Source organism: Lepisosteus platostomus, chromosome 4, assembly GCF_059453375.1.
Source record: "Lepisosteus platostomus isolate fLepPlt1 chromosome 4, fLepPlt1.hap1, whole genome shotgun sequence".
NCBI classification, from domain to species: Eukaryota; Metazoa; Chordata; class Actinopteri; order Semionotiformes; family Lepisosteidae; genus Lepisosteus; species Lepisosteus platostomus.
The window spans coordinates 32,485,644-32,512,118 of record NC_142614.1 but is presented as its reverse complement, the minus strand read 5'-3'; the positions used below and the strand labels follow the sequence as shown (position 1 = coordinate 32,512,118).

General features: G+C 36.2%; 1 protein-coding gene across 3 annotated transcripts in view; it reads right to left on the bottom strand.

Annotated features, from left to right (window-relative positions):
* The window catches only part of spina (spindlin a), a 57,420-nt gene that overhangs the window by 19,485 nt on the left and 11,460 nt on the right, over positions 1–26,475 (bottom strand). For all 3 annotated transcript variants that reach the window (XM_088629392.1, XM_088629393.1, XM_088629394.1), the window contains exons 2-3: positions 13,410–13,656; positions 168–216 (exon numbers count right to left, since the gene is read on the bottom strand). In XM_088629392.1, the coding sequence (XP_088485518.1) occupies positions 168–216; positions 13,410–13,461 (101 nt within the window). In that variant the 5' untranslated portion in view covers positions 13,462–13,656. The remainder of the gene's footprint in view (positions 1–167; positions 217–13,409; positions 13,657–26,475) is intronic.

Here is a 26,475-nt window from a genome sequence, read left to right as displayed (position 1 = left end):
GTTTCTTTGCTTTTAGTAATAATGAGCACAAACCATTAGGTTCAGTTTAACATTGAATATTTGACTTAGCTTTTTTCAGTGGGTGGGAACAAAAACAGTGAAACTTTCCATCTATAATTGTGCAACAAACTTTTAGTTAGATTCCACTGCATGAAGAAACTACTTACTTGTGGGAACTCTTTTTCTTCATCATACTTGCAGAAACACCTGCATGCCCTAAAAAAGCAAGAATAAAAGTTTGTTGAATAAACTGCAAACCACAGATCATATGTATCTGCACTCCTGCTGCTGGCAGTATAGACTACTTCTTAAAACTACAGGCTCTGCCCTGATAACTCCAGTCATCACTTAACTCTGTAGTCTGACTAAACCTATAATATCATGCCATCCATAAGCTTTTTCATCTTTGCTATAAAAATCACGGGTCCAATTATGATGCAAGAAACATACATCTTCAAGTTAGCTCTTGGAAAAAAAAGATTCCAGATATCATCAGGCAAATACTTCTACAATAATATATAATATATATAATATATAATAAATCTACAACTGAAGAACTTTAGACTCCAAAAAAATCTGTACAGTTCACTTGCATTGTTGTAGTTGATGAATTAACAACTACAGTGTATATGTAAATTTCAGTCAAAACAGCAAGTATTACAAATGGATGACAATACTGTAATGGGCAGGTAGCCAGAACTGTTATGGAACACAAGACATTTTAAAGATGGGAGTAAAGGTGATGAGTGATAAAATGAATGCTGGGAAAGCCATATGTATATATGAACATAAGAATCGTAACAGATAAGACTAGGCCCTCCGGCCCATTTAGGCTGTTTGGCTGCTTAGTTGCTGCTACTTGAACTAAAATAGGGTATTGGCTTCAACATCAGGGCTGCGTTGCTTGTTCCTAGTCCCCACAAGCCATTTTGTAAATAAGTACCTCCTGTTCTCATTTTTTAAATGATGTTCTGGTAGTTTCCATGTTTCACTACATCTGATGATGCCAACTAGGTTGACTTTTCCAATCCCCCTGAAGATTTTGAATACTTGAATCAGGTCTTGTTGCAAAAAATTATTCAGTTCTTTTAGCCTGTCAGTATAGGACATGCCTTTAAGCCTGGGAATGTAACCAGTTGTTCTTCTCTGGAGCAGCAATAACTTCCTGGTAATGTAGTGACAAACATTGCAAATAATATTCTAAACGGATGTCTTATTAGTGCATTGCACAGTTTTAACCACATTACCTCTGTGCACTTAAGTACAGATGCAGCCATTCAAAATGAGTGGTAAAACCCCCTATTGCATGAAATTATCTGCATATTAGCGCGTTATACCAAAGTACATGATTGGCTGGCCAAAATGATCAACAGGCAGCACTCATGGTGCATTGGTTGTTAGTGAAACGATTGCTTCATTTAATCTCTTTACTGTGCATGTTTAAATCTGCTTAATATTGAATATTAAGATGGAATTGTACAAATAAAGGGAAATGTTGGTAGCTGAGCATAAAAATAACAGGAGCATAATGTCTCTGAACAATATAAATTATATTCATTTAGGAATATGAACATATTACGTAAGCTGTATATGGCTGGTATTGGTAGTTTAAATAAAAAATACACACCAGTATTCCACTTTCTTCATAAACATTTTAAACATCAGTCTTTCATTCGGTTACTTACTGTGGTTATTTTGGAAAAGTTTTTATGTGCTCCTACTCACTATATTAATATTTAAAGTTAATATACTTTATAAAAAGTTGTTTTAACCTTTTCTATGAATACTTGCACTCCTTATCGCAGTAAAAAAAAATTTTTTTAGAATTTGATTAATAAGTAATATAATATGGAATCGTGTATCTAAAGAAATTAATAATGATATTTAAGGATTTATTTTCATATAGCTCAAATTATTACCGCAGTCCACTCTGCATCAATTTGACTAATTCACCCACGATTACTTGGAAACATTTTGCCTGCCCTTTTCAGTTATAGCTTAAGTCCGTGGTTCTCAAACTATGAAATTGAAATGAAAAATTGGGACGGGTTTTCATATTTTCTATTTTAATAAAATTAGTTTGTGTGTCAAATACGCAGCCTACAAACGATATAGTGCGCGCTAACAATTGAGTGGACAAGAGCTACTATGTAATTCTACAATTGTATAGGAATGTGTGCTACAAACGTAAGCGGTCAATTGTATTTAAGAAAAGTTATCTTCAGCAAATAGGGAGGTAGGAGAATGTACGTGATTTTGGAACAATGGCAATCTTGTAAGCACAGGAAAGCATAGAAATGCGTACTACGAACACAAGTGACCAATTGTATTTTCTTTAAAAAGTTATCTACAACAAATAGGAAGGTTGGAGAATATGTATGGTTTAACTTCTGAGACAAACTCCTGAAACGGAAACGGGGAAAAATGCCAGCTTGCAGACTGCTAAAGCAGGTAAGCCCCACACTATTTGTGAAGAACTTTGTTTACTGTTGGCAAAAGAGCTGACGCATATTATGTGCAGAGAAAAGGCTGCTAAACAGCTCGACCTGCTGCCTCCTTCGGAAGACACAGTCACCCATACAATGACTGATATGGCAGATGATGTCAATAGTAAGCTGATAGAGCGTGTTAAGATGAGCAGGTGCTTTTCACTGCAATTAGATGAGTCTGTAGATGTCGTTGATTTGGCCAATTCGCTTGTTTACGTTAGATACGAGTTTGAGGGTATGTCCCATGAGGACTTTCTGTTCTGTAAGCCGCTACCAACAAGAACTACAGGAGAACACATATTTCAGCTTCTGAATGCATTTATTGAAGAGAATGGCATCAGAGTTTGTACAGACAGTGCTAGAGCGATGACAAGCCAACACAGCGGTGTAGTTGCACGGATTAGAGAGGTTGCTCTAGATATGAAGTGGACGCACTGCAGCATCCACCGCAAGGCCTTGGCCGTCAAGAAAATGCCTGAGAATTTAAAATCTGTTAGATTCTGTTGTGAATTGTATCAAGGCTCGTCCAATGAATTCACATCTGCTTTGCTCGACTAAACAGGCTCACCCCTCTCATTGAAACGGTGCTTTTTTATTGTTATTTTTAATTGTTGTTATTCTGTAAAGCACATTGAGAAGCCACCTTTAAAGGTGCTTTATGAAGTTTATCATCATATGTGTGTGCGAGTATGTGTGCGTACACGCTCATGTTGGTCATTGAGATTTTCTGGGGTTCCTATGAGAAGATGACTTGTAGGTAGTACTTGGATGCTCTGGTTTGATCAGGGGTGGTACTTGGTCCAAAAAGTTTGAGAACAACTTGCTTAAGTTATCATGCGATGCGGTGGCGTGTGACTCGCATGCTGGAGGTCGGGGGTTCAAACCCTGCTCAAAGCCTGAGCTTTCTTTTAACAAATAAACATTTTTCTAAAAAACTAAATAGTAAATATTATGGAAACTATATTGTTTGTTTTTTTGGTATTTCTGAAACTCCCTTTGTATTTCCTGTTTTCACAGATAAGAAAAAATGTTGTAAAAGAATGTTCCAATTTTAATGCAATACGGAAGATATCAATAATAAATTACCTTGGACAGTCTGTAAACTGAAGATTTATAGAGAACACACGTTGTGTCTTTTCTTTCAAGCTTGGAATTAACTTTTACCTACCAGTATATTCAATTTCAGCCAGTTTATGTAATGCAGCTCCATACTTTTCATAAAGTCTAGGAGTGTTAACACTGTGTAATGTTATGTAGAATAGACATTTCTGCCAGTTCAGGGGGATGGGAAGGAATTTTCAGGAACATGCTCTCCTTGTCATTGTCATTGTTGCTGTTTAACATAAGGCAACCAGCAATCAAATGTCTTGTTTTTCCTGACACTCATTTTTCCATACTGTAGTTTTAAAACTTGAACAAAGACATGCCACATGCAAACAGCGCAATGTTGTATCGTTTTAAAGCCACTACGGTATATAAACAAACTGTACATATGACATTTACATTGGCGTTTTATTAATTTTTCACTTAAGCGTATGGAGGAGTGTCAGCTGTCAAGGAGAGCTCACCCCCCCTCCCTTTCCTCCCTTCCCTCTACGGGCAGACTGATAAAGCAATTGGGAAGTGTTAACTATCCAGCCATTGCAAAGGGTTCAAGTGCAGCAGCCACAAATAAATAAAAATAAACTTTTTTTTTCTACTGATGGTAACTGTAACAAATTGTCATGTTTCACATCCTTGCAAAATAATGATGACGTTCTCAACCAATCAAAGGTTTGATGTTTTTTTATTTTGAAACCGTGATCTTGATGTGCAGGTGTGAAGTAGAGTTAACAGCTTTGGGTTGAAAAGATTATTAATAATATCTTCCGTGTTGCATTAACATTGGAATGTTCAACAAGTGTAAAAAGAGGCGATACACGTGTCTCTTCTATAGCTCTTCAGTTTACAGAGAAATTCTGCCAGAGTCACACAACATTGTCCAATAATACTCTTCTTTTTTCTTCTAATTTCCAGGGAGTTACCATGTTACAAAAGGGAACAGCGCATCGGTTCTTGACTATGGTTAAACAGTACATACGATGTCTGGTGGAGTTTCAGTGTCCACTTTTCTGTAATCTGTACAGAACCATGACGTCTCATCAATGTTTGGTACCAATAAACAGGGGGGCTTCACAGACATCCTTCTTTGAACTCAGCTACGCTCCAGTAAATAATGTACAGTTTATCACCTTCTGCAATGCTTCTAGTTTAGCAGGATTTGCGCGATAAGCACACTGTTTAACGAGGATGACATTACCCACGTCTATCACTGTACAACAGGTTTGAGTCAGAGTGTTTATTAATAAAACAGAGCGCCTTCCAATACATATTACTACAGCATGATTTCGTTTTCCATTTCAGCTAAATGAGGGGAATCAAATCAGTCATAATCTCAGAGTGCCAATTGTAAAAATAACCCTACTTCTCTCCTTTGTTTTATTTCGAAAAGAAATCCTTAATCAAAAAAACATCACTTAATTTATCCAGATACACAAATTCACGCCAGAGCCAACAACAAGCTATAACAGTGGACTATTTTTATGTGTTCACTATATAAGAAACAAACCGACAGTAATACTCGGATCATGCTTTGAACCACTGGGTGCAATGCTTTGTCCGTTACTACTACAAGAACAATAAAAGCTTTTTAAAAAGAAACGGATGTCAAAATGTTTCCAAAATGTCCACCTGTGATATTTTAGCTGCTTAGTTACACGATTCCATATGCACATAACTATTAAGTGATGTTGAATCACTACAACATTTAGCTTTTTACAATAATAGCAAGTGGTGTTCTTACTATGTATTCCTAGAAAAGGATAAAATGTTTTAACTTTTTATGAAGCACAGAAAATAAGCTTATAATGTTAGAATAAGCAAGTTAAAACCAGAACCCACTGCAAGTTACCAAGATAAAGACTTTGATGCATAAAATGTTATTGTATAATTACATTTATGATGAAGGTGGAAAGTTGTGTACTTTGTGTAGTGAGCAATCGTGCTTTTATAAAATATACCGACTTTTTAATGTTTAACATGTTGTGATACATAGCTTAAAATGATTAAAAGTCTAAAGGAGTATAAAACTTAAATTCATGACTGGAATAAGATTGTCCCTCAGCAGTGACCGGGATCCGAAATGGGGCATTTTCTGGCGACAGCTCAAATGCTGTAAATAAGATGTTAAGCTTTATTAGCTCCACCTGGAGGTTTTACAAGGTACTATTATCCTATTTAAAAAAACATACTGCACAACATCCATTGCGTTTTAACGCAGTGCACCTCGCTCATTTTAAATGGCTGGATCTGTACCTAGCCTTATGTTTTACAGCATTTGTTTCCCCATACTTAAAGATGTAAAGAATTGTATGTCAATAAGTACTTCAGTTTTTATAGATGAGCAGTGTTGATGAGCAAAAAAAAAAAATCAAAGGATTGTATTTTGATATACTTGAATATCCACTCATACATTCTATCTTGTCCGCTGTTTACTTAAGTTGTAATTTATTCTGTTTTTCTTTACCAATTTTGTGAAGTTTTCTTTCTCCTTGGAATGTCTTTGAAATGTTGCTATTATATACTGATTCTATATTCTACTGATTATATTGACATATTTACATCCTCCTTGTAAACTGTCCCAAAGCACGTTTTCCTAAATTTAAAAATACTTTGTTTTGGACGTTGGATCAAATTTCTGAAACAAATTAGAAACTGAAATAGCAAATCCACTGAGAGGAAACCATCAGGACAAAGGTTTAAAAGACAACTAATTGTGCTTATATACAATATGTGAATTCATCAGTCATGATACAAATGGCTTGATGGATTGCAAAAGATATATTTTAACGTGTTAAAATATACCGACTACAATCTTATTATAGCCATCTTCACAATTTAAATCCATCTCGTTTAATTACGATAATAGTCATTGGATCTATACTTCACTTAAAGTTTGGAATAATAGCTTACTTCTCATGTCCTGTGAAAACTGAATGTATACTCATCCAAAGTAGTACACTTGGTCAAGCCATTCTGACGAAATTTTAGAAGTCCAGCATGAAGAGAAAGGCTGGATCTAATCATGGATATTCGGGCGACAAGGGAAAGATAAGGGAAAGTTCTGCTTAGCCTCTCTCTGGAGACGGCTCCTCAAATGGAAAAAAAATCCACGTTCAGCTGACGCTCGCTTTTCCAGAACATGCTCCAAATTTCAAGACTTTGGAACAAGTCCTGATTTAAATGGGGAGTAACAGTCTGTCTGCCTATATTTTACAGCTGCTGCTATGAATATTCTGTGATAGTCAATGGTGTTAACAGAAGTCCAATTCTCTTATTTTGTTGACCAAGTGAAATTAAAAATTAAATTATTTTTCTTTAAGAAATTTAAAAAGAAACAAGGCTTATGTTGCCGAGGAATTCTTAGGCAGAAGTTTATTTACATACACTGTTGCAGGCCTTTCATCTAACTGTTTCAGTTGCGGTTTTGGCAGAGGTGGCTGCAGTCACGTGATTAGTTAGCTGTAAAGCTGCCAGAGAAAGCATGTGAGCCTCCTAAATTGCTGTGTAGCATCTTTTAAATAAAATCCTCACAGATGATGGTTGATCAGGACCTCATTAGGTGTAGTGTTTTTTTCCATGTGGCAGATTCCTCATTGGTTGATCTTCATGGCCCGTTAGTGGATTTATGACAGGTGATCTCCATGTGATGTTCAAATCCAGATGTCTATCTCTCTTGGAGATAGACTATGTGGCCTTTTCTATGCATAGTCCATCACTGGAGTCATAACCATAAGTCCAACTGATTCGTTGCTTTGTGTCAACAAGTCAGTCCATCCTAAATGGCAGTCTCCCATCTCCCCAGCATTCCTAAGAACTGACTCAAAGGAGTTAATCAGTGCCAGGTTTTACATTCAAGGCAAAATAAATATCACAGTTTTTCTGAACACTTAATTCCATAATAATCACTGCCATGCTGCTACACCAGTATAGTTTCAGTTTTTTCTCCTAAATTTTTAATTGATTTATTGAACCAGATGTGACAGTTTTAGGGTAACACTTTCATTAGCTTTCCTATTTCTCAGTATAAACTGGCTGTCTCAGTCTTCAATGATCTCACAGTCTCAAGAAGAGTTGCTAACATAAAACTTTATAGAACAAATAAAAGAGCTTGAGAAACAAAGTCATTTATCTGTGTTTATTTGGGATATATTTTTAATCTCTCAGCACATATACACTGAAATGCTGTAGTAAATGTTTAAAGTCAAACACACCAGATCCTAAGCAGTAGTTTGTGTAGTTTGAGGGGCTTTATCTGCCTATTTTTCTGAAATATTGAACAGAAACCATGAGTTTAATAATCACAAAAGTGAAGATCACAAAACTCTCATGTTATTTCTCATCTGGATCTGGCATTATTTCTCAATGAATTAATAAATTATCAAATTTGAGTGGATATTCAAAAGTCATTTGGGCATTTAATCTTTAGAATGTATTTTATTAATATTGTTACAAACAGGTTGGTTACAAAAACAATACATAAATAAATAAAGCAAGCCCCATAAATAATCACAAACCCCAAATTGTGAAGATATGCAAAGAATATACCTGAGCAGTTGGTGTAATTAGAGGCACTTGAGATCTTTTTATTCCCTGGCGCAGTCTTGGCAAGAGTAATAAATTACAGGCAAACTGGGATAAACATATTTACAATGACACACTAAACAACACAATATACAACAAAGTTACTCTATTTACAAACAAGGCATCTCAGAGGCCTATATCCTTAACAACCAGAAAAAACCCAGACTTGAAGTATTCAAGAATCCTATACAACACCTACTGTATATAGGCCAACAAGAGAGATAAACCTGCCTTCTAAACTAAACAGAACACAACCTACTGTTAAATCTTTTTCTCTCAATCCATATCTGACCAAACGAATGGGACCCTATCCCTAATCTTAAGAAATACATTCACATCCAGGTGGATGCTGCACATTGGTGGTGGTGGAGGGGAGTCCCCATAACCTGTAATGTGCTTTGAGTGGAGTGTCCAGAAAAAGCGCTATATAACCTTGAGAGTGTTTTTAACCTAGGAATTCTTTATACAGGAAATCAGTTTTTTTTAAAAAGGTTCAAATATTTAACTAGGATTTGGTCCATACAGTTGATCCAAACCAGAACCTCTAACCTGGTACTCCCCCCCCCCCCCCTTGATGATTTATAATAATTTACCTATTTAATTAAGCAAGATTAAACCAGATTATTCCTTTGATCAATTAACAATCTCAGAGCCTTAGAGCTTAGTAAACACCTGAGTTGTTTTCTTGCTTTGAAGCTCCTCAGAACTGCTAACTAGCTAAGTGTTGACCAGTCTTTAGATTCTTAATACACCATAATAGCCACTTCTAATAATTGTAATGATGATGTAGCCATATTCATTCTGTTTCATCTAATTCAGACACTGTTAGTAACCTCAACCTCACTGGATAGTGTTTTTTTAAAAGTGTAGAAAAAAGTAGAAGTGGAATAGAAAACAATACTTTTGCATTTTAAATGTTCTCTTTAAAATTTTTATATTAAACTATTTTTCAGTATAAAAATTGCAGTCTGGCTCATAGGTTCTTATCTTCTAGGTTCATTGTAAGTTTTTCTGCTCTTTAGGGACTGCTGACAACAGATTTTCTCTTCGTTACATCAAAACTTAAAAAAGATCATTCTTATACCCAAAGAATTTAACACTCCATACAACACAATACCATTAAGGCTGGTCTGATTTTTAGCACAAAACACCTCTATCACTGCCACAGGACCACTCTCAGGGGAACTCTACCATGTATTGTGAAAGTCTAATATAATAAGATGTTTACCATTAAAACAAAATGTATTTTACCACACAGGATCTTTGGAGTTTGAAAAGTCCAAAAAATGCAAAACAAACACTGAATCAACAAGGTATAAATGAACATTATAGGTAGTGTTCAATAAGAAATCAGCAGTTCTGCCACCTTGCATTTCTGTATCAAAACAGTCTATCCTGACTTGGAGTCAGCCTTTTAATTCTGAAACCCCTCCCAACTTTTCAACCAATTACATGTAATTCCAGTTAAAACAAAACTTTGTATATAACTCCACCTCACCAACAATTAACAAAACATGTACATATATGTGTGGAATAATTCTTTAAATTATCCATTCACAAAAATAAGGATTCCTTAATAAGGTTTCTATTATGTCTGCTTTGTGAATTGCAAATTTGGGGTTCACAGCGATATGAAAGAATGGTGAGATCATAGCTGCTAGATGGTGCTCTGAAACCAGGTGCTCAAGGTGGGCGGCTGTCCAGCTACTGCTCTTTTAAGAAACACCTTGGACCTTAGCCATAGTTCTGGCTTCTTCATTCTGAGCCAAACACCATATACAGTAAACACCACATAAAAACACAGCGATGCACATTTATAATTATGTACGTTTTTTATACATTTTTCTTGATTGGCTATAACACCTAAACACTCGAAAATGTATGACCACCCTGTGTGTTGTTCTCAGACGTCTTATATTTCTTTATCACAGTAGTAATTCCATGTTGGCTTGCGCAAATATTTTTGCTGGCAGTGTGAGGGTGCAAGGGTACGCCGTCAAAATCAACTTATTATTCTGGCATATTCTTCCACAGCAGCAGACTACAGACTAGGTACTAAACTTTAGTGCTTTGATTACATAGAACTTAACATTACCCAATGAATACAGACATTGAAATGAAAATCACTCAGTGAAGAAGAATATTAATTAATTTTACAAGATAATTAGCTTGCAGTCTGCTGAACCCCCTGGATGAACTGACTATATGTTTTGGGTCATCATGGTGCACGGCAAAGTGGCATAATGACCCAAAAAATAATTAAATGCAACAAAAGACATCACCATGAGAAAAAAGTAGAAAATCTTAAACTGGCCAAGTCAGAACACCTCAAGAAGAGGCAAGTATTCGAAGTATAAAGGTAAAATATCTTTAAAAAAAAATCTCAAATGATTCCACAATGTTTTGATTAAATTAATGGGTCACAGACGTCATGTAATTGTCCCAAAAGGATATGCAAACAAATAATGATTTACACTTTGGAATTTACTTGAACTGAACATGTACTAATATACCAATCACTGAAGGCAAAATAAGCTTTTTTTTGGGGTTGCTAACAAGTGTTTTTCAATACCGAGTTCACTTTTTCAAACTTCTTCACACAGTTAACACAACAGCCCTCTATGTGGACCAAACCATGAATGATTTTTTAATTGTTTAGGCACAAAATGCATTCGGTGAACATAGTTTTCAAAATCCTTCAATTAACTTCTCACTCAAGCTCCACTACCAGCAAAACGGTGTATTTTAACAGCTCAATTTGCAAATGCTTGCATATTCCGTCTCAAACTGATAACACTAAATTTGAAAACCTAACATATATAGTAAAAGCAAAGGGGATAGCAATTTGCTAAGTCACAAATATATTTGAACACATTCAAAGTGCAAAACAAAGATTTTGATAAAGGTTACTGAGAAACTGCTGATTGAAGTTATGTAAATAGATCACAGTTGATTCCCACCTCAGTTGAAAACCTACCCAGGTGCTGAGAAATGTTTAATTGCATGACCAATCTTATAAAAAGAGGAAATCTTTGGAAAGATTCAGCATGGACCCAGCAAGAGTGGTCACCCACGCAGGAGTGGGTGAAAGACAAAAGGCTGGACAATGGAGAGGAAGAGGGAGAGGAGTTCCAAAGCTTGGTGGCATTCACCACAGAGAAAGACCACAAGCTATTGTGTCTGATAAGATAAGAGCTACCATAATAGACCATGTCATAAATCTTGGTCTGTCATTGAGAGAGGCTGGTCTAAGAGTTCATCCAAATCTCAACCGTTCAACTGTCGCATCTATAGTAAGAACTTTCCAGCGAACCAACAGGTAAGTTATGCATTTTACAAAGGTTTACACTGAAATGCATACAGTAAATATTATCCTCTAGAACCACTGCTAATGTGTAATTGTACAGTATTTGCTCTATAGGACCCAATGACTACCTCCCTCAGGGGGGAAGAGGAAAGACGTTCAATGTTGAGCAGGACAGGGCCATTGTGAACATGGTTATTGCTGATAATGCAATCAAACTTCGAGAAATCCAGGCCAGAGTGCTGGCAGACACAGTTTTTCAAAATGTTCAAAGTGTCAACTTCACAACGATAGCTCGGACCCTGACGAAACACATACCAGCATGAAGCAGTTGTACACATTTCCTTTGAAGAGGAAAAGTGATCGTATCAAGGAGCTCAGGCACCAGTATGTGCAGGTAAGGTGTCTATTCAACTGTAATGGTTTTGAACAAAACTTAGGGCACTTGTAGGACACAGTACTCACTGCCTTATTGTTTTTACTGTAGGTACACAGTAATGCTTTTACTGTATTGCCTAATCTGTTTGATTTCTGCTAGAGAGTCATGGAGCTGGAGGCCAGTCTGACACCCCATGAAATAATTTAGCAAATTGGGCAAAAAGGTGCTGATGGGGACGGAATGTAATAGGACAGTGAGCCACAGGGGATGATCCAGGTTAGAAGGGTGGCAATATAATCGGGCCATATAATGCAGAGCACCTCATTTCATTCGTGGATGAATTATATGGAAGGCTTGTGTTTGAGGAGGAAAGGGGACAGGTGAGGCCAAACATGCAAACATTTGTGATGACGTGGGACAATGTAGCCTTTCACCATTCCCCGTGGAGTCACAGACTGGTTTGCAGCCCATCCAAGCATGGTTTCCGTTTTACTTCCACCTTATTCACCATTACTCAACCCTATAGAGGAATTCCTTTCCTCATGGAAGTGGAAAATGTATGATCATCGTCCACATGATCAGATGTCCCTCCTGGAAGCAAAGGAGACTGCCAGGGATGGATCAGGCATGCAAAGAGATTCTTTCCCCGGTGTATAGCAAGAGAGGACATAAGGTGTGATGTAGATGAGAGCATGGGGCCAAATGTAGTAAAAGGGGTTGACTAAAATGTGCATTACTGTACCTGTGACTGATTTTTTTTTTAGTACTACAGTACCGTTTTTTATTACTGTAAAGTACGTCAATATTGCTGTATTACTGTTTTGGCATTTTTGTCACTTTTCATTTGTCTTAGATTTTTTCTGTTGCATGTTACGTGGTGGTTCACTGTATAGAGCAGTGCATGTGCAATCCTCTTTTGTAATGGAAAGTTTGTTAAAAAAGATAAATACACAAAGAACAAACGAACATCTAGAATTACAATATAGAGAAACTAGAGAGCACAACATTATTTGCTACTGTACACTACTGTAATGCCACTTGTCTTTAGTGTTTTTCAGGTCGTGGTGCTATTATGGACAAAGTATTCTTGCTGGAAGCAAAAAGGTGCTGGAGTTTTGATAGGATTATTTTATTTTGAGAAAGTTTGCAGTGTTTTGATAGCTTTAGTGCATGTTGGGTGTGAAATGAACAGTTGTTCCACGCTTCATGTTGGTGTAGAGAGTTATGAAGAGTTTTGAAAAGGTGAACTTGCTATTGAAAAACCACTTGTTAGCAATTGTAAAAAACTAATATGATCAAATGTTTGCATGGGATTACCAAAATTTACAAGATATAATACAATTTAATTCATATTAATACACATAGTTTTATCTCAACTATAACGCAAACAATAGCCTTGACTCTTCCTGTCCCAATATTGTTGGAGGGAAGTATATATTTAGTAAAAAAATCAAAGCATTTTATTATATACCTAAACATCCACTCATGTAATCTGAGTATGTTTGTGGTCTAGGAATCAGGCATGTGTACATTTATTATTTTCTCATTGGCTTACCTGCATCAGCTCTGGATCTCTGGCCCGCTGTCTTCCCGAATGGGGTCTTCATTCATCTGTATTTAGCTGAGCAGCAAAGCTGCCTGACTAGGGTGAAAATATCAATGATACCCTATTCTATGATGAGCCTACAATGGGAGAAAAGCTTCTTCACCCCACCATGCAGACTGGCAGCAGTTTTTCCTAAGTAGAACTTGATCTTCAGAGTTTTCAAGTTGTTCCACAGTTCAGGCAGGTCTCCAGAGTCCTGCAAAAAAAAAAAAGACACTTTGTTTCCCTTGTACATTACAAACAAAAAGAGTTAAGACCTTCATAATATTAACAAATACAGCCTTTCAAAACAAAAACCCAGTCTGCTAGTCAAAACAGTTTCTTATTCAAGAGCTGCGGAACTTGCATGTTCTTGAACCCTGAAACCAGACCATTAAGATCAATAGTTTAGTAGTACCATATACACGGATAATGACCTTTTTATGCACTTTTTAAAAATGATTAGCATTTTCAGGCTTAGGATCTTGTTTAAGGTTTGCCATATAAAAAGTTTTACTTATCAGCATTTGAGGGAAGATTTTGATTTTAAGCTACCCAACCCCCTCACCAACAAACACACAATCAACTTTCCTGTATCCTCTCATTAATACCCTTGTAGGGTAAAAGGGGTATTTTATCTTCTCAGGGAACACTATGTCCTAGATGAAATTGTTTTCTTTTGCAAGGAAACAGGAAAACGTACTACTGTGAAACTAAAAGAGGAAAGTGCTATAGTACAAACCTACTTTTAAAGTGTAACACAACCAACTCAACACCTTGAGTGCTTTATAAACCATGATAGACAGTCTTTTATATTAGACAAAGGAGACCAATGTAAATAGTGGAAAAAAACAACCTTGGTCATGTGTAGTACAGCTCGGTATAGATAAATAAAAAATATGAAAATGATATACAAAATATTTTTTTTGTATTTCATGTGGGCGCCTGCAGTGGCATGGCGGCACAGTGGTTAGTGGATAATGGGGTTTCTGGGATGCTATCTGCCTGTTTGTATGGGTTTCCTCTGGGTTCTCTGGTTTCCTCCCACTGTCCAAAAACATACTGGTGGCTTAACTGGCTTCTGGGAAAAGTGTGCCTGTTGTGAGTATGTGCGTATCTGTGCCTGTGTGTGTCCTTGCGATGGAGTGGTGTTCCGTGTAAGATGTATACCACCTTGCGCCTGTAGCTAGCAACCCTGAACTGAATAAAGCAATTAGAAAATGTATCTATTTATTTCTCCAAATTTATAGGGAAGGGTATTTTTACTGAACAATTGTCTGACAGATGAGGGGTGTTACTTAGGGAATCTGCCATTACACTTTAGAAGCAATTTGTAATCCTACACGATGATCCACAAAATAATGGGGATGTTATAAAGCACACATTACAATTTCCTAGGATTAATCCTTTAACAAGGCTGGATTTTCTATGTGAAAAACACTATGGTAAAATCAAATAATCTAATCATATTGTATCCTACTTTATTTTCTTTATAATCATGGACAAGCATAATAATTAATAAAATGCATATACTGTAAATACTAGTACTACTATACACCTAAAAAAAGCAAAATAATTTTTTTTTCTTAAATAAAACATACTCTTTGCCACAGCTAAGGTAACAAGCTTATGCTATTCTCTCCAAGGTAGGAGCAGGAGCATATTTAATATGCTTGGAAGCACTAACAGCTGATGCAGGTTATGAATCAGATTAGCACAAAATACCATGAAACTAGTTAATATAACGCCTACAAAGGTGGAAAATTACCACTTTCGATTACAAAACATTTGGCCATAGCCTTTAAGACAGCTGTTGAGAAAAAATATATAAAAATACAATTTTAGCTGCAGGCTGAGTGTGTTTTTATTAACATAATGAGGAAGACAGCAGCAGGAGCTCAACAAATTTTATTTATTCATTTATTCAGAATGAGAATTTGTCCAATGTTCAAATAAAAGCAAACCTTTAGGATTAAATATTTTCTTCAGTTTTTAATATTCAGTGTTTAAATTCATATTTCAACTTAATTATGACACCAATTCAGGACTGTGGAGCTGAAATCGAGAAAAAAAAATGCTTTTTAATATAATTAAACTGTCATGTAAAGTTTGTCCTTATTTGGCCAAAACCAATACTTTCAAAACTGTGTCCATTATTGCTGGCCAACAAGAAAACGATATTGCCAGTTGCTTTTTAACAGAAAGGTGTGTGTTACCTATTCCACTGAATTCGCATGGATAGAGTTTTTCATTGTGCACTCTAAAAATTACAATTAGTGACACCAGTTTAAAAATATTACAAAACCATCAAGTTGCTGGGAATTAATGAGCAATATCACAAGTGATTAAAGTGACAAAACTGTGGAATTAACATATCTCAAAGTAAACACATTTTTATATAAATGGAGATTTATAATGCAATTTGAGTACCACTCAAGAGGACACAAAACCTCATCCATTATAGCCCAAAGTTGTCACTAGATATCTCAGGGCTTAACAATAAACTACACTTATTAAACCAAATACATTGAGTTCAATAGGTGTGACATTCAAACACCATTTCAATAACCAACCACTCAAGGGCAAGTCTGTTCTAAAAAAGAGGCTAACAGGAACAAAAACCTACATCTGACCAATATGAAGAAATTGCAAACAAAAAGATGCAACCTCTCTAAATTCTACTCACTCTTTAACAAAGCCAAGGTTTATCCTTATTCAGTAATCATCTTTTTCAAACATGAAACTACATTCCTGATGGTTTCAGGATTTCCAGACTGCAGTCTCTCCCACCTCTCCTATTCTCTACTGTGAATCAAGACACCTACAGTATCCCTATGCAAACACATTTTTAAAAGAATTAAGATAATTGTGTGTTGTTACACTGTGACTGATCATTCACAACTGACCATAAAATATTCTATATATATATAATCAATAAAATCGCCAGACTTGATGAGCTGGGATGTCATGTGCCATCTAGGATTCAAAAACCAGTGAAAAAGAAAAGCACATACAGTACTTGTCCAGGCTGTATGAGAGAAATGAGAACCTCATAAAACAGCATCTGCAAACTGCTGCAAAGAGTGACTCACAGATGTACAGTTTGTATTGCTTCAAACAGTGGCCACACACCATGCAAGCCTGCGACTTTCAGATAGCAGAACCACACTGAATAACTGTGTTGTTGATCAGTGTTAATGAGCAAAATGAATTATCCGATATTATGGCTGTTCAAGTCTTGCACTTGTTACAAAAAGTAAATTAGTATGAGTTAAAAGTTTCTTATTTCCTTCTGCATTTTTTCTTGGTATGACTGTTCCTTTTATCCTTCTGTTCCTTATACTCCCTTGTTATTCATTAAAAGTAGAAGTGCATGGATAAATTCTGTCTGCAAACTAACATGACTGAATACTGGCATGGGCAGAGTAGAACTGCATCCAACACACGTTGCATTTTGAATAAATACATTTTTTGTCATATATTCTTGGTAGATGCCAAGCACTCTACCCAGTATATTCTAAATGGAAATGTGGACCTGGTTGTGATTCGGGGATCACAGGATGAATGAAAAAAAGTAAATATTGACATTTACACCAGAGATGTGCCAAAATCAAGCTGCACAGCTGCCATAAGAGGGATTCCCCTGTTCCTACTGCACAGAAGCTTGAAAAAAGTTCAAAATCAAAGTTGTTAAGGTGTTGATTTTTGAATTTGCAGAAGGAAAAGGCAAAGAAAATACAAGCAAGTGACAAAATATTAGGTGTTTATTTGCATGAAACATTGCTTTACCATTGTATGTGGGCTTTACTATTCAGGCCATTTCCAAAGATGAGACAACAAATTTACAAAAAATAGGCATTATTTTACATCACACCTTTCGCACATTAGAGTTTGACAGACTGACATTAGGATAACGCCAAGATCAGCTCATGGAAGTGGGGTGTCACTTGAAAGTGATAGCAAGTACTTTAACATCCAAATAAGTGGGGCAGGTGTTTTCACAAATAAAAACTCGGATATCAATTGGTCCTGAAACTAGTAATACTTTGCAGAACTGTCATGAACACCTTTGTCCAATATTGTGTAAACATTTTTGGAAGTCACTGGACACATTTACAGTTCTGAGTTTGTGGATCACATCCACGATAATACCTACATCTATAAAACCAAAACCTGTTGCACTAACTTCAGTCACAATTAAATGTTTTGAATGAATTGTTTTGTTCCGACTTCATTCGGCAACCAGTGCACTCAAGGACCCCTATCAGCTTGTGTACACTGCAAAACATGTAGTTAAAAGATGCGAATGTTACCTCGTTAAATCAAGTGTACAAGCATTTATAAACTGCATTATCCTATGTGTGCATTCTTTTTGATGACGTATCTTTGGAATTTAATACTATTCAGGCAAACAGGTTGGTAGGGAAGCTTTTGGATATGGGAGTATATCACACAACTTACTCAGCAGACATTTTTTCTTGCTGATCAGAGACAGTGTGTGCGAGTCATCTCAGGGAAGTCTCTCAATATCAGCACCAGCATTGGGGTACCCCAAGGCTGTGTACTGTCCCCATTACTTTTCACATTACTTTTCACATTGTATACTAATAATTTGATAAGCCACTATGACAACTGTTTGATTATTAATGATGACAGTTAGACGAGAGAGAAATCTTTTTTAGAATTTGTATAATTCACAGTTTTTTAACACAAACATAACAAAAGAAATGATAATTGATTTTAGAAAGAAATGTTCTATACCTATGATTCTCATAACTGTTAATTAATACAAATACCTTGACGCTATTATCGATTGTAAATTTACTTGACAATCTGTATGAGGGATCCATTAAATATGCTACTTATTTCAACAAAGAAAACTCCCCTAATTTCCCTGGAGATGTGCCATAATTCAAGTTATGTTTGAAGACAATTGAAAAATCAATTGATGAAAGATCCTTTGAAAATGCCAATTATTAAAACAAGACCTTTGCATCCTCTCTTTCAGAGGTGTGCACCTCTCCCATTTCAATCTATATCTGGCTATATCTGCAACTATATTGGGAGTTTTTTTTAACTAAACCTCACGAACTGTGGGGAGTTCAGTCGAATTGGATAGGCTTTATGGACAGGGCTTGTTAACCACTCAAAATGAACACCATAAAAATAGAATCACTAACACATTTTTGACAGCTTTCTGAATGGAAGACAGGCAGAATTCAATACATCTTACAATACAATTAGTTCTTGATATAAGCATTGTGTATCTTTCTCATGCATTCTCACGTAAAAGTAGTGGAGTCCAATTTACGAATATGTGCTGATGGTTGGAGGCCCAGAACTAAAACACTGAAGCCCGAGAATTCGCTTCTCTTCTTGGCACTGAATAGCTGCAATGTGGATTCTGAAAGTGGCAAAGTCAGTATTTTGAGAGTATTAATAACTGGATTTGAATCTACAGATTTAGTGTTTATGGTGTCTGACCCCTTAACCTGGCCAAAAGACGGTGAAGAAGTATTAATTAAAAGTATAAAAGTTGATGGACTTCATTTGAATGCTCAAATGATTGTTGTCTTTTACACTGTTAAACAGTGTTGCTTCTGATTGGTGCTTTTTCATGTCATTATAAAAAAACATAACTTTTGTCTATCAGCCTCACACCTTTCTGCCCTAATACATATTCAGAATCATACCTAAAAGATGATCACTGTAATATTTCAGCCCAGAGGCTAAATCAGACATCTAAGAAAGCTGGAGCAAGGCAAGCTAATTATCTCAACTTAGAAATGTGCAGAGAAGACTGCGGACTGTAAGAAAAATTAAAATTGTGGTATTGAACATCAAAACATTCTGATTTTGTTCATGTTATTATCGATAATTATATGAGCCCTGCTAGTGATTAATTCTTTCAGAATTTCACTTTATAAACACTGCAAAGCTTCAAGTAAGAGATCTATATCTACTGTATGTCTAATCCAGATGTAAGTTTTTGAAAAAAAATACCCTTTCTAACATACATTTGCTGTTGTGCTTTAGTATATGCTGGGTTTGAATAACAAACAGTGGCTAGACTTCAGTGGTGGGAGAAAGTGGCTTCCCTCCCATGTGCATAGTTCTTTGAGATCTTTTGGGATGAAAAGCACTATATAGATGGAATTACAATTATAACCTCAATTTAACAGATTAACAGTGGGAAGGGTGGCTCATTATTGTTAAGTCACAAAGTGTATGATACAACCACTGGACAACAGTACAGTAAATGATACATTCCACAGGCATGGTGATAACTTCTCAATACTAAAGTTCATAATCTCATGAATGAAATACTGAATTAAAAATAAAATGCTATACTGCATGATTGCGAAGATTCAGGATGCTGTTGCTAGCGAGTGTAAATAGACTGGGATGCTGAACGTGATTGCATATTTATTCCAACATCACACATTTGTACATTTTTTAGATATTTGCATGGATATGCAGATTAAAAATTCATGGAAAAAAGCATTACTACATTCTTATTTTCACTTAATTTAGTATGGTATTAATAGTAATTTTTACTTTATTTTGTGTGTATGAACTACTTTTCCTCATATCACTGTTGTCACTCCCAGGTTAGGACGGACTCTGGTCTTGCCATCGCCATTCCTCTGACCCCATTCTCACGAAATCAGGACATCTGTCAATTTCTCCAACAATCTTTCCAGTCAGGCAACCAATCCAGTTCTCAATCAGCTCAAAAGGCTGGCTGTTTAAGCGCTCTAGGCATTGAACTAACTGGCGATTACTAGCTAGAGAATGCAAAGACCTTCATATCTGCCGCTACACCAGTCTCCTGAAGACTCAATCCGCTAATTGCTTTGCTTATTTTTCTCCAGCCTTCCACTGTTATTTTTAAAAGGCTTTTTCCTCTGCTGGACTCCAGCCCCTTTAACAGTCAACATTCTCATCAGCTCTCAATATTAAACTCTAGTCACCAGGCTTTTCCCTTTCTCTTCCACCACTTCATGCAGCCATTCTCTTTCTGAGCTACCCCAGCAACCTAAAGAGCCTCCCCTAATCCTGCCCTCGGATTTTGGCCAGTCATCACGATTCAACTCAGTTCTACCATGGCTGCAGCATAACTATGAACTTGTTTATGCCTCTGCCGGAGCCTTTATATCTGCCCACAACATCATTACTACCATTGTCATTTATGAATTCCTCATATTTAATGATCTGTATGTAGTGTTCGTGAATACAATAATTCATAATAACCAGAATTATATACTGTATACTGTTGTTACTGTTATGTAATGAGCGAAATCTATCAGTACCAGACATATTTAGGTTAAACGGACACTGTCCATAGATTTAATAAATGTCCGGTATTTCTTGGGTCCAGACAAAGATCTGGAATATTGGATATTATCCGTTAAATTCAAAATCTGTTATATTGGGGTTTTACTGTGAAAGAGGCTTTGACAAACTCGTTTTGCTATTCAAATGTGCCTCAAGCTCGATTATATACATTTCTATAGACCAATTAGTTACTGGGCTTTTGAAACGACAATCACCTAGACCAGGGGTCGGCAACCAATGGCTGTGTGCTATTATTGGCATGCAAAGGGATTTTCCTATCCTAATTCTCCTAGGCCTAAGTGCTGCCTTTTACACTGTCAATCATGACATTTTACTCTGCCATCTTAAGTCTGTTTGGAGTTCCTGACATAGTTTCTTAAATGGTTAAAATCTTGTTTCACTTGGGGGTTTTAATTCTGAAGTTGGGTTTGTTCAGTCTGGCGTTCCCCAAGGCTCAATTCTCGGCCCTTTGCTATTCAGCATTTACATATTCCCACTTGGACAGATATTAATATTACATGTTCTCAATTATTATTTTTATGCTGATACTCAAAGCTATTTCCATACCAAACCTGGCCCTGAAGTAGCTGTTTCTGTAGTAACTGCATCTCTCATATAAAATCCTGGATGACTCAAAATTGCCTTCACTTAAACTGCAACAATACTGAGATTACACTATTCGGCACACCCCCATCACCTACATAATAATTTCAGTCAAAATTGAAAACCTTAGGGGTGATACTTTATTCTGGCTTTTGACCCTCATATGCAGAATATTGTACAATCATCATTCTTCCATCTCAGAAATAACACCAGACTACATCCCTGTGTTATCTTTTTAGCAGAAAAACTGGTCAACACATTTTTCTATTCTAGAATTGATTACTGCAAGGTCCTATTCCCCGGAGTACCTAAATCTACACTGAACAAACTCCCAATATTTTCAGAATTCAGCAGCCACAATCCTGACCTGGATGTGTGCAAGCAATCACATTATGGTTGTCTTGGAGTTCCTGCACTGGCTTCCTATCAGATTTCGTGTCAACTTCAAAATCCTACTGCTCACCTTTAAGACTTATCTACTCCCCACCTTGCAATCTTCATTCGGCTGGCTGGTATTCTATATGTCCTCCAAGCTTGTTTACATTCTATGGTTGACAGGTCTTCTCTTGCTATGCCCCAAAGCTCTGGAATTCTATCCCCAAGGATATTAGGAGTCACCTATCCTGAGTGCATTTAAATCTAGACCAAAAAACCTTCTTCTTCTACAGAAAAGACTTTTATTCAATTAGTCTGTGTCTGCTCAATTTTCAAACGACCACATATATCTTCTGCTGCAACTATAACAGCTTGTTTCTTGTATACTTATTCTGTAATTTGCTATCATGATTTTTTACATATATTCTAAAGTGCTTTGAGATGCCACTTCTAAAAGGCGGTTTATTAAAGTTAATAATTTTTAACACCACGTGCAGTGAAAGCGACACATGCAATAAAAATCTAATAAGCCATGAAGAAATTGGGTTTAAAGAAATAAACTATACTCAACTGTTGTTATTCTATACTACATGATTCCCAATGAAAGCTCTTTGGTTTAGAAAAAAGTATTTACTTGGTTTATTCACTTCATTATTTTTAGCGGGGGGGTCAGCCTATTGTTTTCATAGGAAAGCTAATCCGTGTCGCAGATAACATTGTTTACATTTAAGTGTAAACTCAAGCATCATTGACAAAAGCAAGAACAAATGTATCTAGGGCTATAATTAACATTGAAAACATTGTAATTCAAAATATCATAAAGATAACCTTAAACACCTGTCAGTTTATTTATATCTTGAAGAGCAGCAAATGTATCTAAGAACTATTATGACTTGTTTTTTCAAGTATATGAAACAGTTTTACAAATGATTTTGAAGCTTCTTGACCTACAACTTTGACAACATATAGCAAGCCACCTAATGCCTCTTCCTAAAGCATCACAGCCAACCCATACTTGCTTTAATACCAGCTTGATTTCCTGCAATATTGGCAAACATGACTGGGATTGCCTACTGACTTTTATATAGAAATCAAGCAAATATCCAAAAGTCTAACTTGGTGCCTTAACACAGCAATTTTGTTCCCCTTGAACACCCACATCAGAAAACAATCTTAAAATGGCTTGTTTTGTCAAACAAAAGCTATCCACACAAGGCAGATTCTGCAACGATTTGAAATTGAATTGAAAATGACTCTGAAAGAGTTCTAGCTTCTCTTACTCAATTTACAACAGCTAGATTAAGTTTAACAAAGACTGCTGTCCAGAGGTTACTGTTCCTTCAGTAACACTAAAACACGTAACTATGTTACAGTACGCTGTGCATTTATTATAAGAAGGCATTTATAATTTATTTCTTTGATACAGTTAATTTAAGTTAAGATACTAATACTATGAGACATATTTCAGCATGTAGTAATCATAATTAACATACAGCTACAATACATTAGTAATTTTCAGCTTGATTAAACTTTGCAGTGCAAAAAAAAAACTTTACCAATTTAGAATGAAAAAAGCACTGAAAGAAACCTGACAACTAAAAAATGAGCAACTATGGAACAAAGTTCCCAGAGAGTGACAGCTTATCCGTATATATAGGTTGGCGCATATGCTTGATTTATTAAAATTATAGAACAGGAAGTGCCTGTTCTTGAATCTGATGCACACATAGCCTTCCCTTTTCAAGTTTAAAAGGGTTTACCTCTTTTAGCCCATCAGTAGTTGTCATGTAGGAGCACAATACATCCATCTGGGGCCAAGTACATTTTTTAATTAGGTCATGTGGTCTGCAGTACATATAAATACCGTACAAACATTTCATCATACCAGTAAAATGTGTTTTAAAAGTCAAGAGGGAAATCACCAACACCATCAATCAACTCCTCTCCAATTTGTGACACCTACCACAAGTCAATAAGAGGCTGATTGGAATCCTTCATTGCAAAACAGTCCTGTTAGAAAAAATATAGCAATAATTACTTCCATTTTTATTTTCCCTTCTTTTGCCTCTTTTATGATTTATGAAATTCATGTAATAATTTTATGAGACTGGAAATTGCAACTTCACATTACGAAACTACCTTAAACTTCTGAATCTGTGCATCTGTTGCTTGTTAATAACAGCATTAACAGTTTTGATCTGCTAGCAACTAAAATAAGTTGCGTTACCAATTTGATGCACTTGGCTCGTTTTTTATTCTCTTGTGAAAAACTCGTCATCTCTGTCCGAGATCTTTTTATTCAACATATTCAAACATCCAAAAAACAACTTGGAAGTGTTATGAAACCAATGTTTCTCTATGATTTGTTAACAGAATTAATTGCCAGCAAGAAGAACGTAGGTATGTTTTTGATTAAGAAAAAGGGTTTTTGTCATAAACAGCTAATGTGAAGATTTGAAAAGAATGAAAGCTTTAAACATTTCACTTCCACAGCATAAAGAAAGATCAAAGCTTCAAGAGCCAAATTCATGCCTCTTACTTGGTTCTCCTCCCTGCTGATAGCTGGTGTGGGGTGAGCGTTCTGGCACACTATGGCTGCTGTCACATCATCCAGGTGGATGCAGCACATTCGTGGTGGAGTCCCCGCTACCTCGAATTCCCTCGTGCTTTGAGGGAAGTGTCAAGTGTAAGCAATTATTAATTAATTATTCTATCTGATACAATGGGAGGAACTAGGAAATTTCCCTTTCAGATAAATATCAGTTAATTGCAATATGCTTATTCTCGTGAATTAATTTTGTGGGACTACGTCATGCAAAGTTGCTAAATGTGGCAATTAGTTCAACTTACAAAACCAGACATGACCAGGGGCCCCATTCTTAAGGTCCATCTAGATTAAAAATTCACCATTCTTTAGAAGCTTATGTTAATCTTATAAACCTAAACAAATCTAATCAATACATTCTATTCTATTTAAAAAATAATCAAGTTTTATGTATAGTTATTTTCAAGTAGATGTATCCATCTGTGATAATGTTCCATAGTAAAAACAAATGCTGTATATCTAAATGAAATACAAAGAGCAAAGTGTTTTTAATTTTGGTGCATTTCAAGTAGATTTTAATAATAGCACTAGGCTCACACCTAGAAACAAAAATAGTTATGATTCACACCTCGTATGTTGTAACAATTAACTTAAAATCATTGTAATGTTTTACTGTACAGGAAATCTAAAGTCAAAGGATATTGAGGCCGTGGTGGAGTTGGACATTCAGAAACAAACGGTAAGCTCACAAATGCATAATGCTATTACACTGCAACAGGAGCCACAGCCCAAAGAAATAAGAAGATAATGCATTGGAACCTTCCAAAAGTTTGTCACTTAAAGCAAGGATTCCCAAGCTGTAGCCTGAAACATAGTTCGGGTGAACTGTGGCTACAACTACATTCAAGATAACTGTACAGAGAATAACATTTACAACCTTTTTCAGCTTAAGAAAGATGTGAAAACGGGTTTAAATTAAATCCTTTTCTGTATGAGGTTTAGACTTAACAACAAGCTGGAATTTATGGCAGGAAAGGGGGTTAACTGATAAGGATTCCAGATGCAAGCTAGGAACCCCCTGGGGATGTAATCTTTAAACTGACCATTTGGCCAGGGTCTCTTAACTGGCCAAATACCATGACCCCCCCCCCCCCCCTTACCATAATACTATATAAACTAAAAGTTTGTACGGGCACATTGAACAATACTTCGGTTTTGTTGTTTCTTGCGGGAAACAAGACTTCGGCTTTATTGTTCCTTGCATGCAATAAACTCATCTGTTTTACTTCATCTCGGGATCCAGAACCTTATTCTTTTTGTTACAACAGCTTGCATATTCAAAGAAAGCTAAATAAGAATAGTGTTTTGAGGAATATTGATACAATTTAACAATCTCAACTTTCAATTATCACAAGACTGTTTTATTGCTACATAATCCAGCAACATTCAGTCTACCATTTGTTACATTCAAAATGGCCAATCATAGAATACTGATGATAACCAAGAAGGGTGAACTGGTGAAAATAATTTACAAGCCAGCTTCTACACAGCAGTAACAAAAGCAAGGACAATAAAGAAACAGTTCAGAGAACCTTATTAATCACATAATACAATGACATAAGATGTATCTGGATTTAAAAAAAGGATTTAAACGTAAAGATCTTCATGTGAATAAGTATGTGTACTTTTAACATTCAGTAACTGGTGGCAACTCCTAGAGCAGTAATGACTAACTAGACATTTCCTGTGTGTGTTCATCAGTCTCTTTTATTTGGCCCAGTCTTCCTAAGAGATCTGAAACAAGTTGGTTAAATTTGAGGGTTTTCTTGAATAAACAGCTGATTTTATGTCCTTTCTTAACATGGTCTTACTCTCTTCTCCAGAATTTGCAGACAACTCCAATTGTATGGTTCCGTTAATGACAGCAAGCTGCCCACGTCATGAGGCAGCAAAATAGCCCCAAACCATGTTACTCCCACCACCATTCTTGACAGTCAGGATGAGGTTTTCTGCTGGAAGGCAGTGTTTGGTTTTCAGCAGACAAAACATTTCTCATTGGCCAAAACATTCAACTTCTGATTTGTCTGTCCAGAGACCACTGTTCCAGTAGTCTTGAAGATCGGCCAGCAGTTCTCTGGCAAACATGAGACAGGCAGCCGCAATGTTCTTCTACAG